Below are 21119 nucleotides of genomic sequence, written 5' to 3' on the forward strand. Positions count from 1 at the left end.
TACCAGGCAGTAAACATGCTTTTTGTTTTTGGAGCCAGCCTCAACTGGAGTGCAGTTTTTGGCACTTTCAAGTTTGTTTAATTTTATATGGTAATATCTGTCTATGTGCAATTCACCCATGGATGCAGCTTGGTAACCAAGGTAGGAAGCATTGGCAGCTTCTTGTCAGAGCATGGTTACATCTGGGTACAAAGAAAGAAAGGTGCAACGTGAGTTTCATACTAAGTTTCAAACAAAGCTGGATGATGCCTCTGAGATACCTCTTTGCATGCATCTTTGAAAAGGCTCACCGAGGGTGTGTGTGTGCACGTGTGTGTGTGTGTGTGTGTGTGTGTGTGCAGATTTCAGTCATCCACGTCATGATAGTCTCAAGAGGTTGAAAAGGGCGACTGGACTCCTTTCAATTTCGTTGACTGTGTCACCTCTTATCCAAGAGGCTTCTTTAGTTCTAAAACCATAAGGTGCAAAGTCCCAAGTATTCAAACCCTAGCTGGGGCTTGCCCTTTGACCCACTATTGATCAGGTGTGCCATTACGGGAACCAAGTTGTGAAAAAAGGCATGGTCATTACCACCAAGGGTTTCAGGGAAAACCACTATGAGGCCTTGCCCGATGCTATCATGTGGGCTTTTGAGGTCACCTGAAGTAAGGTGCAACTGGGAGTTGAGGTGCCTTGGAAGGGATCTTAGGACTGCACTACAGGTGGCTTGCACTTGGTGTCCTAAGCCACCACCTCTGTTCAAAGATGGTTCACATAGATGGTTTCTTTTCCCCCTCTTTCAAACTCTCTGTCTTCCCAGACCAAAATGTGAACATTGGCATTCTCAAACAGAGTGTCCTTCATCCTTTAGGAGCAGAACTACAGCTGAGTCCTGTCTTGTCGAGGTGGCTCTTCTATGTTGTGCCATGCATTTGTGGAGTGGCTGATTGGTTTCTCCAATGTAGAGGCCACAGTGATCACAATGATCAATAGTGGGTCAACTACGACCTGTAAAGGAGACAGCCCTCACCAGGGTTTAAATACCTGGGACTTGCCAGCTTTGGTTTTAGAACTGATGAAGCCTCTTGGATGAGAGGCGAAACATCTTCAAAGAAATGAAAAGAAGTCTTTTCAACTCTTGAAACTCACCAGGGATCTGGCATACACACACACCTCTCAAATAATCTGAAATTGAAAGGCAGTCAGCTGATTCATCATCTGCTTTTATAAGCATAAGTTTGTTCACAGCAAAAATCCACCTTTCATCATTAACGTCTGGCTGAAAATCAGTAAGTCACTGTCCTCTCTGCGCTGATCCTCTGCACTCACTGCACTCACTCTGCACTCAGCTGCTTGAGGTCAGAAATGCTCCCTGGAACTGTAACCACACACAGTGGATGCGATGGTGTATTCATTTATCACCGCTGTCAAGTTTAGTATTTAAAAAAGTTTATCGATTAGCATGTTGTTGACTGAATGAAAAAAAAAAAAAAATCATGCTTAATTGCTGTGAAGCAACAACAAGGAACTGTTGGAGAAGGCTAATATGTGAACTCAAAAACTAACGTAAAGCAACGGCAGATAGGAATATAAGCTTAAATAAGAGACCAGGTATGATTTCAGGAGCAAATTTTGATTTCCATACATATTAAGTTAATTTATCAAGTAATATAATACATCAAACTGCATTACATCCATTAGAAGCTATCAAGAGTTCAACCTCAGACAGCAAAAAGTGACTCAGTGGAAATTATGATTAAAATAAAACGGCAAACTATATCACAATATATACATTTTACATCTTAAAACAGTGCTATGATGTAATGAGCTCATTACAAGTGGTGTGATTGCACATGTGTATCAAATAATTCAAACTTTTATGCTATTCAGCTATATCATGATGAAGAGTGAAGATGTAATTTCTCTGCATGGCTTCACTCCGTCTAACAGATGTCAATGTAAAGCGTGTGGGCTGTTGTTTGTGGTATCAACCCATGCATTCACTCCTCGCCAGGAAATGGGTGTGACCGACCAAATGTTAGGGGTGAAGTCTCCATTTAGGCTCGGGGAAGGTTTGGAAAGTCACTTGCTTGCGTGTAACGTGTCCTGGAACTTTGTGCTTGTGTAGCGTACATGAAAGCCTTTTTTATTGATGCTGTCATCCGAGTGAAATTTTAGAACAACGGAGTCTCCAGCTGAGTACACATCCTCTGGGGCCTGAGGAAAAGAAACAGATACAGGCAATAAAAAAAAGATGATTTTTTGAAGACTAGGTTTTTTTCAAGCAACATTTACTGAACAAGATTGCTTTCAATCAGCCCTACCCCAGAGCCGCAGTATCGTCCCAGCCTCGGAGACTTGGTGTCGGCGCCGTCATACAACTCCACATAATCGTACCCACAGTCGGCCTCCTCTTCGATTTCAAACACTTGGAAGATGATCTCGACGCCGTAACCCTTCTCAGCAGTTACCACCCACAAACAGTCAGAGCCTCCAGGGTAGTTGTTATCTCCAAACTGGGCATGAGAGTACAAATCTTTTGTCTTGACCTCGGCTTTAAGGCTTCCTCCACATTCTGAGAATCCACAACCACAAAATTAGAGGGTCAAAAAGAGGAACTCGTAAAAGTTAGGAAAGAATGCAACTAAAATGTGCCATTTTTGATGTTTTTCTTCAAAACACCCTTTTAACTCTATTTCCGCTTGTATTTTTTATTTATTTATTTGTTTTTAGCAGAGTAGTAACTTTATAGTTTGGTGCTTATATAGCTCACCTGCTCTGTATGAAGCCTCAAACCCTCTCTTCTGCACCGAGTTGTCTGAGAAAAAACGCAGGAACATTTTGTTGGCACTGGAGACGACCGGAGAAGGCTTTTTGGCACCACAAAAGCGTCCCAGACTCGGAGCGCGATTGTCTCTCCCATCGTAGATCTCCAGATGATCATAAGCACACTCCAGATGAGCCTCCATATCAACCTCATTAAAAATCTGCAAATTGTTTAGAGTTACATTTACCTACAGATGCAAATGGTCTAAAATAGCTTTCATTTTGGGTCATGACATACGAGTTTGATTCGATGGCCCGGGGTTGTAGACAGAGACCAGGTGCAGGCCTTCTTGCTGGGATATTTGTCAGGCCAGTTGGGACTGGCGATGGTTCCTGACACACTATTTATCACATGATCACATCCCGCTGTAAAGAAACATAGCAGGAAATAAAACAATTATAGGATTGTTGAGCGGATTGTATCATTTCCTTTTCTCCAGCACAAGCATCCTCTGAGGTCATGCTCTGTACACAGACATTTGTTAAATGCTAAGAAAAATGAAAGCAAAACTAAAGCTTTCCATTAGCAATCTTGCTTTCCCACTAAGGCTATTAATAGCTAGTCTTTGGATCATTTGTTTGCCTGTACATATACAGCAGCTGGTAAAGGGTGTGTTTACTCTAAAGGGACCACAGGAAGTATTTCATCTTTAGAAAGTAAGTGAATCTCAAATATGAAAGTCTGAAAATCTGGAAAAATACAACAAAAATTAGCTGCATGTCTCCACTAGAGAAAGTAAGAATATAGTGACTGTGAGGGTCACACTGATGAGTGGACAGCGGGCATACTGCACCTTCCTTGCAGTCATGTCTGTTGTCGTGCAGCATGAAGCCGCTGCGGCACTGACAGCTGTAGCTTCCGAAAGTGTTTACACATTCATGTTGGCAGCCTCCGTTACCTTTGGAGCACTCGTCTATATCTGTTGAGTTTGAATAGAACAGAACAGAAAAGAACAGTTACTTTATTGCCATTCATAACATACACTAGTTAGTGCACATTAGAATGAAATTTTGGTCCATTAACTCCCTATCAGACTAAAGTAATATAAATATAAATATAAAAATATAAAATGTAAAAAAGAACCTAAGATATGTGCATGCAAAAAAAATTTTTTAATTGTTTATATACATCTATCAGTAAAAACTGTGCAGGATCTTAGAAATAAATATATTGCACAGCAATATAGCAGCAAAAACAGTTTAGATCATAGAGATACTGTACTGTGCTAATATTGCCATTTAAAGCAAAAAAAAAAAAAACATATTAAGAAAATGTCTTCACACATTGCAACACATCAAAAATGGAAGCAGAAAACATGCAGAATTTACTGGGTCAGACCCAGATCAGGCCTTTCTTTACGAAGGACATTTCTGCTACGTTACACCCCGGATATTACGATGTTAATGCTGCTGCTAAAATCACACTTTGATGTGTTGTATTGTGTTTAAAAGGTGTGATAGTTTGGACCAAAAACTGAAAAACTGTGGAAAACAAACTAAATTCAGATGATTGTTTTATCTGATTCTGTGCAGATGCCGATAAATAAACACAACATAAAAACCTGTAATCTGACCATTAGCCAAATTTTAGAGGGAACCTATTATGCTTGTTTCCTGTTCCCTATTATGGAATTTTTTTCTTGGAAAAACAGTAATCCATATTTTTCTTATACTTGCTTTTTATTCTAACCCCTCCCTTCATCCTCATCCTCATCTGAAATGAACGGCATTAGCTCCTGTCTTTTTAAGCCTCCCATCATTTTAAGCTTCTTCTGATTGGCTGCCCCTCACCTGGCTTTTGCAAACAGAGCCGTGCCACTGGCCATGCCTGTATAAGGAAATCTGTGCCAATCTGATGTAAGCAAAGCGTTAAGAGCACTCTGAAAGCTTTGGCCCACAGGGATTATTTTTTAATTGAAACTCTGGCCACTTTTAATATGAGCAATGACAAAAATAATAAGTCAAGAAAAAAAAGAAAAGCAAAAGAGAAGAACCTTTTTTTTTTTTTTTACCCCTTTCATTGAAATGCAAATGTAAGAATGAATAAAAATCAGTGAATTACAAAAATTGGAATAGATTTTTCTAATGAGACAGTGATTATGTTATCAATGACATATTATATGTGTAATAATTTTAGTTATGAAAACATTTCCTACCAGGAACTTGTAAGTCTACTTTCCTGCAACTTTTTTCTGCAGCAAGACGCCCACTGCTGTGGCAAGAATAGTTGTGCGGCACTTGTGTGGGGCCATTTATGACCTCAGAAATACATTTAGTATTTTAGGCTTTGAATGTTGTTGTTATATTCTAACAACATTGTAATGTTTTGCAGTGAACCGTCGCTAAGAGACTGAGTTGAGGCATAAATGAGCTTGGTTAAAGGGCTAACGATAAAGAACGATTAAAAATAATGAAGAGGAAATCCGCAGAATTTTGTGTGAGTGATAAAAATAGAGGAACAGAGTGTTTAGACATGAACATTAAGCCTTTTGGGGAAACCCGCGGAAGATTTTATCTCTGAAGTTTCATTTTGAGGTCAGCCGACTGCATCTTTGTACTGTACTGTACAGCTACTGTGTTGCACTGTAATATTTACTCAGCAGTTCCTCTTTCATCAGTACTTCCTAAATCAATCACTTACCAGAGAAGTAGTGAGCCTTGAAGCCCCTCTTGGAGACAGTGTTATCAGACTTGAACTCGATCCTCATGTTGTTCTGCTGGGAGGTGATGACCTCTGGTTTCTCTGCTCCACAAAATTTGCCATGAAGCTTCGAGTCTGAGCTCAACCCACTGCGCACTTCCACAAAATCATATTTACACACCTGATGGGAAACACACAGAAAGATTCCCTATTTAGGGCCTCCAGTGGAGCGCAACTTAAAATACCTCATGTCCCTGCTACCTGTGTATTTAAAGTATTAAAATACACAGTTGCAGATAGGATGGCAGGGTACATCCTGGACAGTTTGTCAGTCTGTTGCAGGGCTAACACAGAGAGACAGGCCTCCATTCACACTCACATTTACACCTCTGGGCATTTTAGAATCACCAGTTAACCTAACCCCACTGATTACACGTCTTTGGACTGTGGGAGGAAGCCGGAGTACCCAGAGAGAACCCACACAGACACAGGGAGAACGTGCAAACTCAAACGCCACACAGAAAGGCCCGAGCTAGATGGTGGGTTTGAACCCTTCTTCCTGTGAGGCAACAGCGCTAACCACCGCACCACTGGGCTAAGAGATCTTTAGGAGGTACAGTATTCATTCTTGCTCAGAATCTCTGCTGAATCATCTTTAACCACAAACACAAGCTCTATCTGAACAAATCACTATTTTTCTATTTTAAAAAACTCACATCATTCCCCTCTGTTTCAAAGACATCAAACACCAGGGTGATACGATACTGAATGGGTGCCACCAGCTGCCAGACGCAGTTCTTGTTGGGTGGGTATTCTTTGGGCCAGCCGGGGGTGGTGATGGAGCCATTCAGCTTGGTGATGAATCCGCCACAGGCAGCTGCTGGTGGGAGAAAACACAGATTTTAGCGGTTAAAAAGTGACAGTAAAAAACAAAGAATAAATTACAAGAGCGACGTGCCAAATTATGAATTCTTTAAACTATCTTTTAGTTAAATTTACAGGATGTTATTTACAAACTTATGCAGAGAATTAAGCAACTTGATGGAATATGAAATTGCGGTACTGGGATTACACGGAGAAAGCATCCTTAAATTTAACAAATTTAACAAATCATTGGTTAAATTATTTGTTCTTCTTTTAAAATGAGAGATAACATCAGATTCTACTAGAGCAGAGTCAGTACATTCAAACAGCGATTAGATGATGAGTCAAGTCGCAGCTCTTGGAGAAGATGCAACAGGGGAGTGCTGCCCTCATGTGGTAAAAAAAAGGAAGCTTCCCAAATCTCAAATCTCATTGTCCCAGAACATAAAAGTTCACATATATCTGTTATATAATATATAACCTTATGTTTACATCTATTTATAGCATGGAAGCAAAAACCTTTGATTTCACTGGAAGCAGAATACATGACAGAAAATGTAGACTCACTGGACACTTTATTAGGTACACCTTGCTAGTACTGGCTTGGACCTTCTGTTCTCTTAATTCTTCATGGCAGAGATTCAACAAGGTGCTGCAAACATTCCTCAGACATTTTGGTCCATATTATAATGACAGCATCACACAGTTGCTGCAGATTATTCAGCTGCATATCCATGTTGTGAATCTCCACCACATCTTAAAGGTGCTCTATTGGATTGAGATCTGGTGACTGTGGAGGCCAGCTGAGTACAGTGAACTCATTGCCATGTTTAAGAAACCAGTTTGAGGTGATCTGAGCTCTGTGACATACTGTGTGATCCTGCTGGAAGCAGCCATCAGAAAATGGGTGCACTGTGGTCATAAAGAGATGGACATGGTCAGCAACAACACTCAGGTAGCCTGTGGTGTTTAAATGATGCACAACTGGAGCTAAGGGGCCCAAAGTGTGCCAAGAAAATATCACCCACAGCATCACACCAGCAGCAGCAGCAACAGCAGTAAACTGAACTGTTGATACAAGACAGGATGGATCCATGTTTTCAAGTTTCAGTCCTACCATCCAAATGTTGCAGCAGAAATCAAGACTTAGACTTTCTGATCTTCTGTTGTCCAGTTTTGAGGAGTCCAGGTGAACTGGTGAATCCTCCTTATTCACCTAAATTCAGTGCATCTCATAGAAGACAAATATAATTTAAAATTGTACCAAAATTTAACACCAAACTCAATCTGCAGGGCACTGATTTCATTTTCACCTTGAGCTACATTCCTGTTCATTAATCATTGACCTGCTGCAAGCGCATCAAATATAAACTCTTTTACTCATTGTAGCAGCATGATGGATGTGAAAAACCCCCCACAAATGCTCAAAGCAAAGTACTCAACAGCTGTTTGGCCGTCTCTATTTCTCCTCTGACGTTTCAAATATACTGCAAGTTGTGCAGTGTATGGAAAATGATTTGGATGAGGTTGGTAATCTACGTTTAGCTCTCTAAATCAAGTTCTGCCTCTGTGGACAGCAATGATACTCAGGTCTGCTTAATTGGTACTAAGGGGCCCAAAGTGTGCTAAGAAAGTGTCCCAGCACCATTACACCACCAACAACCAGCTTGAACTGTTGATACAAGGCAAGAATTAATCAATGCTTATATGCTATTTACAGCTAATCTGGACCCTACCCTGAATGTCACAGCAGAAATCAAGACTCATCAGACAAGAATATTCCAATCTTCTATTTTTCAGTTTTGGTGGACCTCTGGGAATTTTAGCCTCAGTTTTCTGTTATTAGCTACCAGATGTGGGCTTCTGCTGCTCGAGCCCATCTGCTTTCAAGGTTTGATGTGTTGTGCATTCAGAGATGCTCTTCTGCATACCTTGGTTGTAACTAGTAATTATTTGAGTTACTGCTGCCTTCCTATCAGCTCAAAGCAGTCTGTGTAAATCCTACAGATAATTATGTGGGAAAGTCCCAGTAGATCAGCAGTTTCTAAAATACTCGGTCAAATCATCTTTCTTCCCCATTCTGATGCTCAATTTCAACATCAGCAGGTCATCTTGACCACGTTTACATGCCTGAATGCACGGAGTTGCTGGCCTTTGATTGGCTGATTAAAAACTTGCTTTAATGAGCAGTTAAAGGTGTGGCTTTTGAGTGTATATTATGTAGAGGGAACATATTCAGCAGACTTTACTTCATACTGTGAAGCAGTGGCATTCTGATGTTGGCAATGATTTAATCTGAGCAGGCAGGCTGTAAACTCACTCTCACAGGTGTGCCTGTTGGCTGCCAGCTCATATCCAGGGTCACAAGCACATCTGTAGCTACCCAGCGTGTTCAGACAGCGCTGCTCGCAATTACCATTGTCAGGTCTGGAGCACTCATCCATCTCTAACAAAAGAAAATGACAATTACCAGTTTTCTGTGCCAGACAAATGCATCAAATCTATGTCATCGCTGCCAGCTTTTTTGCCACTAAAACAACCTTCTGACCTTTAAAAAAGTTAGCCGCAAACCCAGCTTTGTTGACTGATCCATCAGACGCAAACTTGAGCCAGAGCTGGTTGGAGCTGCTTTTGATGTCGCCTGGTTTGTCGTACCCACAGAAGCGTCCGAGCAGCGGGCTGCTCTCTGAAGCGCCATCTCTCACTTCCACGTAGTCGTAGGCACAACTGTCATGTTTCTCAATCTGCAAAGCACGGACACAGCAGTCTGCTAATGGATATTACAGCAGATGATTGTGAAATCTGAACAGACTGTGATGCTTTAACCTTCCTCATCACCCATCAAGCCTGGGGCTGCGTTTTAAATGCTGTTTTGCTGCTGATACTCTGTAATTTCCAACTTTTAAAAACAGAATGGAACAGCAGTAGGTAATTATTTAACAAGTTTAAAAAAAAAAAAACTTCAACCTGAATAATAATTTTATGGCCCACTGCACATTAAAATAAAATGTTTACAAGCCAAAAAGCAGGGTGACCATTCCTCTCCTTATGCCAAATACAGCATTCACTGCAGGAACCACCTTTTAATTTTATTTGCGAGCACATTGCCATAATACATGAATGATAACAACAGAGGTAATTTTACCTCAAATGACTGAAAGGAGAGGCCAACATCAAAACCCTCTGCAACTGTGATTTTCCACACACACTCTTTGTTGGACTGGTATTCATCAGGATAATTAGACGACTGGATCTGGCCGCTGTCCCGCTTCACCTCTCCTCCACAGATGGCTGCACAGGAGGTGAGAAGTGACATAAACGGCAGTTGATCACAATCACAGAATTGCTTTTCATATTACTAAATTCAGCCATCCACATTACACATCTATAGTGGAAAAGAAATGCACGAGAAAGCAGCATGTTGTACCTTCATAAATAGCTGAAAATCCTTTGCCCACCCAGCTGCTGCTGCTCCTGAATTCAATCCACAGTCGGCTGTCGGTTGAGATAATCTGAGCTGGAAGTGTGTCGCCGCAAAAACGCCCTGCCAAAGAGCAGAAGAAAATATTGACATTTCCTCTCGGTGAGAACTTCACATTAATGACGTAAAACAGACCTTTCAGCGGAGCCTTCCGCCAGAACCCATCTCGGACCTCGACGTGGTCGTACCAGCACAAGTGACTCCTGAAGAGGTCCATGGAAGTAAAATTCAGAACAATCTAAGACGCAGTGGAGACAGAAAGACACCAGGGAGTCAAAACCCAGAGTGAACAAAACCCACACAGGGAGATCATGCAGACTCCACACAGAAAGGCCACGGGTTCAAACCCCACACCTTCTTGCACTGTGTGTGTGTGTGTGTGTGTGTGTGTGTGTGTGTGTGTGTGTGTGTGTGTGTGTGTGTGTGCGCCCCCCCCGCCCATTAAAAAAATGAGAAAAAAATATGACTTATTTATTGGAGAAAATTATTACAATATTATATGTCTGGGAATCGGAAACATATGTTAACATTTGCTTTCCAGTGTGACCCCCTTTATGCAACATTAAACCTTCTTCACAGCAGACATTTTGACTCATCATGCCAGGAGAAGCAAAAATGATGGCTGCAGTGCACGTGTGGTCCAGTCGTCTTTACAGAGCAGCTTCAACTCTAATGGGTGTGCTGATTTCTGTGTCCATAAGTCTGCTAGCATTCAAGTGGCATTAACTGCATCTTCAGATGGTGAGGCTCTGAGCAGATGTCCACATACCTGCCAAGTTTTCCCACATTGTGTTCGATGAGAAATTACATGACAATCTACCCAATACACATGATCGCTCATGGCAGACTTCAAAAAAGACTTCATGGAAGTATAAACAGAAATCAATACTTGTTCATTTTATCTGCGGCTGTCTGTGTCTGCAACAGATTCTATTCCCTGGTAATATGTTAGTGGAGTTCCTCAAATTTGTTGGTGTAGTTCAGAATTTATTGCTCCATCATTGTTGGCATCCTGGCCCAGATGCAGCAAAACAGGCCCAAACCATACATCCTATACCATACTATCCATACTATCACACACTTTCAAGCGTCACTGTAGATAAAGATTTTTCTAAATTAATAACTTGATTAATTTGGTTATCAGTGCTGGTTAATGTGCGTATCAGTGCGTTAATACTTCCACATATTGCATACCTTTTCTCCAGGAGTGACAGAAATCCTCCAGACACAGTGAGTATATGCCGAGTATCCATTGGGAAAACCAGGGGAAGAGAAGTTTCCAGCACTGTCCTGCAGGCTGTCCCCACACCCTGTCACAATAGCACGCCGGAAATTACATTTAACTGAGAACTGACAGCAAAAGGAGTTTATGGGAGGAAACAAACACTGCGTGAGTCTGACTGCTTATCTGATAGGTCTTCTTTAGGGAGGCAGGTACAAAAGGCAACTCTCCAAGCACCCTATTTTTAGATGAAACATATATAATTTTTCACTGATTTATTTAGACTGTTAACTCTCAGTCATGATTGTCTTACAAACACAAAATAAGTAGAAACTATAAATGTGCTCCATGTACTGCTCCCAGCAGGGTGGGATTTGCAAGAATTTTCACTGCATCATTCACAGCTAGAACCTGAGGTCCATGATGCTATGAAACACATTATAATTTTCACATATTTATTGACTTTTAAACCCCATAAGTCTGCTGTTGATTTCAATAAATGGATCAAAAGCAGACACATGCCTGGAGATGTGGGGAAAAGAGGGAAACGCATTTTGCAGGAAGGCAGATGAAATGCGGCATCCAAGCAGAACATTTTCTCAGGAATCTACTGCAGTGGAATTTTTATTCATTCTTTCTTTAAACTGACAGCATTCGGAGCTGTCGCATTTTGTCATTATGCCATATTAAATACTTAAGTTAAATTGCACAGTTGCCAAATTAGCTGTGTTGTGTTTGACTGTGAGTGCCCGAAGAGGAAAATGTGACAGTGGGAATATTACATGCATTAATTTAATTAAAAGCATGCATGGCTAGGCTATATTACTGTAAACACTGTGGTTACATTTTTAAGAGCTGAACTTTATTAAAGTTAATAGACTGACAGCAGTAAATGGGAGCACTGTGGTTCCTGAATTATTTCCCGTCTTCTGTTTTTTTTTTTTTTCACAAATCACACCCTGGCTCCAAGATTAAAATAATATTATTTTTCCTGAAGATGGAGTGCCTTGAAATTTAGTTCCATGGTCTTTCTGCTCTATTTAATATCAAGCAAGACTTCCTGAACCTTATTGTTGAGGCTTTGTTTTTGTCTCCAGTTTGACAAGAGTCGAGAAGTTGGAGATATTTAGTCAGACCAGCTGCTTTGAAAATAATGAAAGTACAAATTTAAGGTGTGATTTCATTATAGGGGTCAGTGGGTGAGTACATCTTCTCCACATCAAATGTATCTTACTTGCACATTTGTAGAGTTTGCAGGCTTGTGCAATGTCTCCTTTACTGAGCCTGGTCCTCTGTCCAATAGTTGGCCTGACTCCATTGACATCATAACGGGGCAAGATTGTGTCTAAGAAGATGCCTCTGTTTCAGAAAAGTCACAACAACAAATCCAAGACTCAATAATCAATGACAGCACCAAAAGGCTGAGGAGAAATAACATTTTCTGACTTCTGATTTTACTGATGTGCAATAAAATCTGAGTTTCACAGGTTTAAACAGAAGGCTCGTTTTTCTGATCTACCTCCAATTCAACACCTTGATTTATTGATTGTGATAATCTCGCACTGAGTTTGGAGCTCCCACCCTGCAGTTCCCATGGTGATGCACCCATGAATGACAGGCATGTGCAAACAGAGCGCTCTGAATGGGGCCTTTCGCCTGTGCCAGCCGGCTCAGTGGAGCCCGCTCCTGAATGCCGGAGTAAAAGGCCACTCCACCCCAAATTGTTTGACAAAGACTGAACTGCCAGGCCTTTTTTTAGCTTGGCATGCCTCCATGACCCAGACCTGCATTGCGGTTATGGGGGTAAACACAGAGAAACTCAAAGGGGCAACAACATGGATGGGAGGGAAACAAAAAGGAGACTAGTGTGGAATCATTTCTGTAACAATACAGGACCAAATCCTCCAGTTCCTGTGAGGCATGCTAAATAGTGCTGACTCAAGGGACATACACCAGGTCGGGGTAATAGCCCTGTTAGATAATCAGAAGCAAAGTTGATGATGATGACATGTGGGATTAGGTAAGCTAGTGTGTTCCCAGTTTGGAGATAGGCAGAGAAAATCATGAATTTAAACAATATTTAACAAATGACTGCCCTAAGTGAGCTTTTTAATTGCCTGTTAATGTGAACATGGTAAAGCTAAAAAACAATGTGTGAATGTTCAGAAAAAAACACACATCTGGGGAACAAAAGAGAAGAAAAATTCTTGCAGTCCCGTTAAGACACTACTAACTTAAGGAGATAAAATGTGAAGCACAAGAAAGCAACACCAACCTGGAAAATGTATTCCTTGCGTAATGCATGATGCTGCCAAAGTCATATACCTCTCCTAGTGAGTCAACCTCACCTGGTTCCATCTTCAGGAAGTTATACTCCTGCCCTTTAGATGTACAGACAGTCAATGGAATAAATGCAAAGAAAAACATCTACAGCATCAGTAAAAGCATTCCCACTTATTCATGTCACCCTCAAAGCAAGCATGCAGTACCTTGTTGAATGTTGTCCCTGATGATGCTTACATGCTCATCACGGTCCGGACGTGTGTGTTCATGCCAGAAGCCAATCACGTGGCCAAGTTCATGCACCACGATGCCAAACTTGTCACAGTTTTTTCCTATAGAGATAGCCTGAGGGCCGCCACCTCTCCTCCCCACATAGGAGCAACACCTGCCAGCCAGCAACACTGTTCAGGTCCACATATTGTTGGGTGCCCCCCCCCCAGTCCATGATTCTGAGAAGTTAACTACAACTATAACTGTATAACTACTTTTAAGGAAAATGTTCAGCCTGAGGCTTCCATCTTTCATATACAGTCTATGGTTTCTAAGTGGAAAGCAGTGGAAATAAAAAAAATCTGGTAAAACATATAAGAGCTCCAGTCATTTTTGTTTATATCAGTGTGCATTTTTTTCTAAGCCCAAAAGCTGAGACCCGCAGTTCTGCTAACAAACTGATGAGTTCATAAAGTTCTTTAAAAATGGTTGGATGCTCCGCACTTACCCACAAGGTCTGTAAGTGAAAACAATGTAGCTTTCTTCAGTCGTCCTTTCAAGGAACGTTACACAAGTGTGTTTCTCCCAGTGACGCATCGCCTGACGGAAAATGGCTCGCTGACTGCCTGAAAGGAAACTCTGAATTAGTCGTTGACAGTTTCAGGATGTCCAAGCTGCACATGGCAACGAACACACTTTAAAGCAGTGGTTTTCAAATGTTTTGTGCCCAAAGCACACTAAAAGGTAGGCCAAAGATTTCAAGACACAGCATGTCTGCAGAAAATAACCTCTATGTCATCTGGTATGCTGTCAGTTCTTTTGATTGTATTGTCAGATGGAGGCACTTTTGAACATGACATCTACAATTTATTTGCTTTGCAATAAGCTACATCCATCCTCTCATCAGACACTTTCACGCAATCTACCAAGGGTTCTTGCTGCCTCTGGTTCAGATCCCATGCTGAAGGCTAAACATCTCTGCTCCATCTTAAGACAGTAAGCTTTCGCAGTAGTTTCTCCTGACACTGTTTTTTCCTTTAGGTGGTTTTGTGTAGTTTTCTACACACAACCATTGGAATCGATTTTACCACCCTAGAAATGTTATCCTACTCACTATCAGTTAGGGTCTTTGATGTGTCATTGAGGGCATTTATTTCATTAATATTTTACAGTTACAATTATAATGCACTATATTGCCAAAAGTATTCACTCAACCATCCAAATCATTGAATTCAGGTGCTCCAATCACTTCCATGGCCAAAGGTGTATAAAACCAAGCACCTAGGTACCTAGACTGCTTCTACAAGCATTTGTGAAAGAATGGGTCGCTCTCAGAAGCTCAGTGAATTCCAGCGTGGTACCGTGATAGGATGCTACCTGTGCAACAAGTCCAGTTGTGAAATTTTCTCACTACTAAATATTACACGGTCAACCTCTAGTGGTATTATAACAAAGTGGAAGCGACTGGGAATGACAGCAACTCAGCCATGAAGTGGTAGGCTACCTAAAATCACAGGGCAGGGCCAGCGGATGCTGAGGTGCACAGTGCACAGAGGTCACCAACTTTCTGCAGTCAATTGCTACAGACCTCCAAACTTCATGTGGCCTTCACATTATCTCAAGAACAGTGCGTAGAGAGATTCATGGATTGAGTTTCCATTCCCAAGCAGCTGCATCCAAGCTTTACATCACCAAGCGCAATGCAAAGTGTCGGATTCAGTGGTGTAAAGCACGCTGCCACTGGACTCTAGAGCCGTGGAGACAAGTTCTCTGGAGTGATGAATCACCCTTCTCTGTCTAGCAATTTGATGGCAGTTGCCAGGAGAACGGTACTTGTCTGACTGCTTTGTGCCAAGTGTAAAGTTTGGTGCAGGGGGGATTATGGTGTGGGGTTGTTTTTCCGGAGTTGGGCTCAGCCCCTTAGTTCCAGTGAAAGGAACTCTTAAAGCTTCAGCAGACCAAGACATTTTGGCCAATTTCATGCTCCTAACTTTGATGGAACAGTTTGGGGATGGCCCCTTCCTGTTCCAACACGACTGCACACCAGCGCACAAAGCAGGTCCATAAAGACATGGATGAGCGAGTTTGGTGTGGAAGAACTTGACTGGCCTGCAGAGTCCTGACTTCAACCTGATAGAACACCTTTGGGATTAATCAGAGCGGAGACTGTGAGCCAGTCCCTCTCATCCAACATCAGTGTCTGACCTCACACATGTGCTTCTGGAAGAATGGTCAAAAATAACCCATAAACACTCCTAAACCTTGTAGAAAGCCTTCCCAGAAGAGCTGAAGCTTTCATAGCTGCAAAGAGTGGGCTGACCTCATATTAAACTCTATGGATTACGAATAGGATGTCAGTCAAGCTCATATGTACGTGAAGGCAGATGAACAAATACTTTTGGCAATATAGTGTATCTGTCTCAGCATGCCATTTGGGAACCACTGATGTAGAATATAGCAGACAACTCCACAGTAAAAGGCGCAAGAATTATTATTTTTCCTCCAGAACTCACCACTGAAATTTCCACTGATCACATAGGGGATGATACCATCAGGCCATACCCGCTCAGGTTTGGCAGTGGCTGCTCTCCTCTGACGACGGGGGCTCTGTCTGTCAGCAGCTCTCTTGCTCCTTTTGTTTTCATTGGAAGTGGAACTGTTATCTGTAGAATAAAATAGGAAGTTCATGGAATTTTCTTTGATTATCATCCATTTATTTGGACATTCAGTTAGAATTATTAACAGATAAATGTTTTTTTTCTCTGTTTTGACACCTGAGTTTGTGCGGTTGGTCCAGGCACCGTGCAGTACTTCATCACTGTTGTGTGCCCATTTGAACAAACGAAGGTTATCTTCATCCAGTGCGATGTCTCCCAAAAAGGCAGCTTTAAGGAAAAAAATGATCAGATAAATAAAAGATTTATAACCATGTGTTAAAGTGAAAGAGAAGGAAATTTTTAAATAGCACAAAGATATGAGTCACAAAACAACACCAGGACATTCAGAAAGTACAGTAACCTCTGTCTGATCTCAGAAGGGCCTGTTTGATCAGCACACATACCTCATGAATACAGACTGCAGTCAAGGCTTTGACTTTATTTTTTGTTTTATTTTCTTAACCATTTCCTGTCTTTTTCTCATTAGATTAGTTGTTGTGTGTGCATTTTCAGTCCTGCTGTTTCTCTTGTGATTTGTCCTCTTCCTGCTTGCCTCATTTTGTCTTTTAGGTTTTGACTGTTCGTATTAGTTCGTCGTTTGGTTGGTTTTTCTTGGATTGCCTCGTCAGGTCTGCAGCATCTTCAGCTGTTTTTTTGCTTTCATAAGTTTATTAAGGGAACCTCTTTTTGCAACCCGCCCATGTGGCTCCTTTATGCCCTTCAGTTTTCAATCTCCACACACCCTCTGCATGTCAGCACATAAATTGAAACATATCTTAGGACTGCTGTGTCCTTTTAAAGGAAGGAAGGAAGATGTGACCTGAATACATTACAGGACTCTGACTGTGCTGGGCTGGATTTTGCGGGGCTGCTGAATAGTAAACTTGAAATGGCAGCATACAGTAGTTCAAATCCTCATCAAGATATATGGAGGAGGTCAGGACAGAGGTACAACAGTGAGAGTCTACAGCCATCTGTAAAATACGGTGGAGGCTCTGTCATGGTTTGGAGCTGCAGTTGGAGAGCTTGTCAAAATTGATGGAATTACGAATGCAGAAAAGAACCATCAGATTTTGATCCACCATGCAGTCAAACACACTGCCAATAAAAGCATCCCTCGACAGAAAAACACACAGTGGAACACTATCAGTCATGGACTGGCCTCCCCTAGAGCCCGGACCTCAATATTACTGAAGCAGTGTGGGATCATCGTGACAGAGAACGGAATAAAAGGCAGCAACATCCAAAGAGAGCGTTGAATGTCCTTCAAGAAGCCTGGAGAACTATTCCTGAAGACTACAGAATTTAGAAGAAAGCTGCCTAGGAGAGTTCAGACTGAGTCAAAGTGAACTCCATGAATCCTAAGATAGAGCAACTGCCCCAGATGTATATTTTTAAAGGACTCTTCTGTAATAAAGAAAGAAAGAAAGAAAAAGACAAAGTTGCGTCACTACAGTATTTCTTACAAAGTCAGCAGTGCAGCACAGTCAGTGGAAGACAAATGTGGTGAAATATCTTCAGAATATGTCATAGCTCAATGTCAGCTTCAGAGAACTGTTGAAAAAGAGTCTGCATTACATCCTCTAACAGACTGCGGTGTATTGAAAGAAAAAAACCTTCAACATTCGTGTGGAGTTACAAAGTAAATTTTCAAAGACATTACTTCTGATTAGCTACCACACATCCTCCAGTGGCTAACAAAGATGTTAATGCTGAACAAGATTAAGGGTCCAAGATCATTTCCAAAACTCAAAGATGGCACAACACACACTAGATCCAAGTTTTCCCTCTAAGAAATAAACATTTCCCATTCATCATGTTGGAGAAGCAGAGCTGCTCGCTGGAGTCTTTCCCTCTAAACACCTCATTTAACTGTGTGATGTAACAACCTTTGAAAGCACAAATGAAAGGAGGTAGTGGGCCCCGTGTCAGCCTTTGAAGTAAACTCACTCAAGCAAAGGGTGACTGTAAATGACTGTCACCCCTACAGTGTGCACCCCATGCTCTGGAGCTGGAGGGATTTCACCATGGTCCAGCTGAGGACTGTGCTGGCACAGCCTCAGTAACCTCTAGTCTCCAGGCAACTCCCTTGGAGTGGAAGAGTGGTGTGTTTTGAAAGCTTCAGAAGTCACAAGTGAAAAAGGAACCCCAACCTGCTGGAGGCCCCCTGATAACCAAAGTGAACTGTTTGTCATGTAAGATGATGGAAATGCTGGCTTCACCTAATCAGACTCTCTTTGGATCTGAGTTAACATGAATACATTACAGGATCAGCTTTAAAATGATTTTTTTCCCCCGTCAATAAATGTTAAACATGAGTCATTTTACACAAACAACAGTGGAACAGATTTTGTGTTTCTGCTTCCATTTCAAGCTTTTTTTTTTTTTTTTTTTTTGATATTCTACATCAGTGGTTTTGATACTGTTAACAATCATAACTATTTCACAAGCTTCAAAGACTATATTTGGAAATAAAATATCTTTTTGCAAAGAGTCACCAATTACACTGCTGACACTTCTTCATAACTGAATGTCAGCTTCTGGGACAAATCCTGATTGACAGCTATTGATTCCTGGTTGTCGGTGCTCCGAGTTGATCACAATGATCCAGGAGCAATTTGATGACAATCTGTGCATTTTCTGGTAAGATGGAGTAACAAGTCGCAAGCCGACAGTGGGAACTAAGTGTCTTGTTAATCATCAAACTAACATTTTGGACCAGGAAGCTCCCCAGATCTTATTTTGATCCATAGTTTACACTCAGTCCTTGAAACAAGTGGGTGGACAAGCAGAAGCCCACAAACTGTGATCATCCTGGAGTACTCTTAATGCAGGAATGGATCCCCATCAGCCAGGATTTGGCCCAGCAGCTGATGACCAGCATGCCACAGAGAAGTGTAGAAATTATGAAGAAGAAGGGTCAGCACTGTAAATGCTGACTCTTTGCACACATTTCTTTTCTTTTTCAATAAAAGTCTTTGAAACTTATGAAATCCTCGATTGTTTTTCACTACATGGTAGAAAGACGTCAAAAATAATAATCTAAATAAAAACTGGAGGGAAAGTGTCTGAAATGCAAAATCTGTGCCACATCCTAAACTTCTGGTTATGACTGTACAACCTCTTTACATTAAAAACGTGGTGGAATATCACATACTTTTCTTGGGTGCATGCATTTGAAGTTACTCTTTACTCCTCCACCACATTCATTTCAGCAGATGCAGTTTCTATCTCACAATACTCTGCTGTAAAATGAAGGAAATATAGCAGCATTTTATGCATTATTTTAGGATTCTGTACCAGATTTGTGTTATTAATTTACACAACAGTCCTTTTGGAGTGTATTAATGTTAAAAGTGAAAATACAGTTTAAGTATAACATGATCACTGTCGCTGCCACTCCTTACACCTCTGCATCTCTTCATCACAGCTGAATAAAGATTATTCATAGCTACAAAATATTTGTTTTACTTTAAAAGATAAAACGCACATATTACGACATGCAAATAAAGAATAACTGGCTGGACTTTCAGTAAAGAAAGCATGCATTTGAAATTGAAGCTGCTTTCTGCAGTAGCACCATCACTTTGCAACAATCCCATCTACTTTAACAGCTTTATACTTATTATTCAAATGTATTTAATAGCTTTAAGTTAAAATCACTTTTTGGACACGCGTTTTAAAAATGTTGTGTAACATCTGATTAACAATGCACTGACTATTATTCAAAAATGTTCAAATAACAATAAAGTAAAAAAAAAATTGAAATATTATCTTTAGCAGGAAAATATTTTCCTAGATTTAAAGCTGATTTACTTCCAGTCTTCACATCTGCTCATCTGAGAGCTACATCTTCCTTTTAAAAGGTTTGTCTTTTAAAAATGTTTTGTCCTTCTCACGGGGATCGGAGCCTTCGGGTCTTTAGGCTGCTGGCCAAAAATATATCACTAATACACAACAGGAGGATGCAGGATGTAAGATGCACAGTACCAGCTTTACATGGATCCTTGTAATCGATTTCATCTCCGAGGTCAGTAAAACTTGTGTCCACAGTCTCCCAGTCAGTCGCCAGAGAAACGCAAAGACCGCACAGCAGTAACAAAAATCTAGGAGCTACTTCCATTGCCTCTGATCAAACACGAGGAGGAGGTAAAGTTGGTAATTGTGCTGCAGTAAGAGAAAAGAGCGCTAAAAAGATTTTCCCCCCCAGCGGCGCTGTTTTCTCACGTCTCCATGCTGCTGCAGTGATTTCGCTGACATGCCGCACCGAGCGGAGAGCTCACACAGCGCACAGCAAAACACACACCCATGCTTCTGGAGCCAGAGAGGCGCTTCACCTGCTGTCAGGTGGCTTAGGGGTATTTACATAAGGTGTAAGTACGATTTAAGTCCCTGTCATTTATTTTTGTTTTAATTAATATTTTAGCTCATAGAGGACAAAGCAATTAAAAACAAAACAAAACAAAAACCTCCTGCAGGAACACAAAGTAACGCCGAGCAGCTGATATGTAGCCTAATCTGTACAGTATGTGTGCACTGCAATAGTTTTTTGATAACCTGCATTGGTTAAACAGGACAGATAAGGCAGACTGGGTCGTGTTTGTGTAACATAATCCTGATATGCTTCAGAGACTTTATCAAGAGTTGCTGATTCCTGACCCGCTACACCACCTGCAGGCCGCAGGGCCCACTCACACATCTGCTGTGATATATGGAAACACTGACTCAGCAGTTAGGACAGGTGCTGACTCATGATTGAAGCCAGGAAAAGCCCATTAAAAAAAAAAGTATTTCTTAGGTATTAGGTGTTATTAGGTGACTTTTTAACTGTGTGATGAGGTTTAGAGACTTTCAGAAAAGTTCACTATACTTTAGTGATGGTGATAAATGGGAACTTGTTAAGTGTGCATCTTATTCTGTAAAAAGGAAACCATGGATGACTTAACATTAATCCTA

At 41.2% G+C, this 21119-nt stretch overlaps 1 protein-coding gene across 3 annotated transcripts; it reads right to left on the reverse strand.

Moving 5' to 3' along the window:
- Positions 1-1799: 1799 nt before the first annotated feature.
- On the reverse strand, positions 1800-20287 carry LOC115789054 (bone morphogenetic protein 1-like). 3 transcript variants are annotated; one of them, XM_030742232.1, is made up of 20 exons: positions 20154-20287; positions 16308-16391; positions 16020-16169; positions 14015-14132; positions 13503-13681; positions 13289-13394; positions 12248-12372; positions 10986-11101; positions 9927-10029; positions 9738-9854; positions 9456-9601; positions 8859-9054; positions 8631-8756; positions 6163-6323; positions 5447-5627; positions 3600-3725; positions 3044-3171; positions 2753-2966; positions 2304-2554; positions 1800-2196 (listed from the first exon to the last, which is right to left on the reverse strand). In XM_030742232.1, the coding sequence occupies exons 1-20, from the start codon at positions 20284-20286 to the stop codon at positions 2062-2064; spliced, it is 2895 nt and encodes a 964-aa protein (XP_030598092.1). In that variant the 5' UTR covers position 20287; the 3' UTR covers positions 1800-2061. The 3 variants fall into 3 exon arrangements, with proteins under 3 accessions (XP_030598092.1, XP_030598091.1, XP_030598090.1); XM_030742231.1 differs by having other exon boundaries at positions 16020-16202; XM_030742230.1 differs by having other exon boundaries at positions 16281-16391.
- Positions 20288-21119: the final 832 nt, after the last annotated feature.

The sequence above is a fragment of the Archocentrus centrarchus genome, chromosome 12 (assembly GCF_007364275.1).
Source record: "Archocentrus centrarchus isolate MPI-CPG fArcCen1 chromosome 12, fArcCen1, whole genome shotgun sequence".
In the NCBI taxonomy this organism is placed as follows: Eukaryota; Metazoa; Chordata; class Actinopteri; order Cichliformes; family Cichlidae; genus Archocentrus; species Archocentrus centrarchus.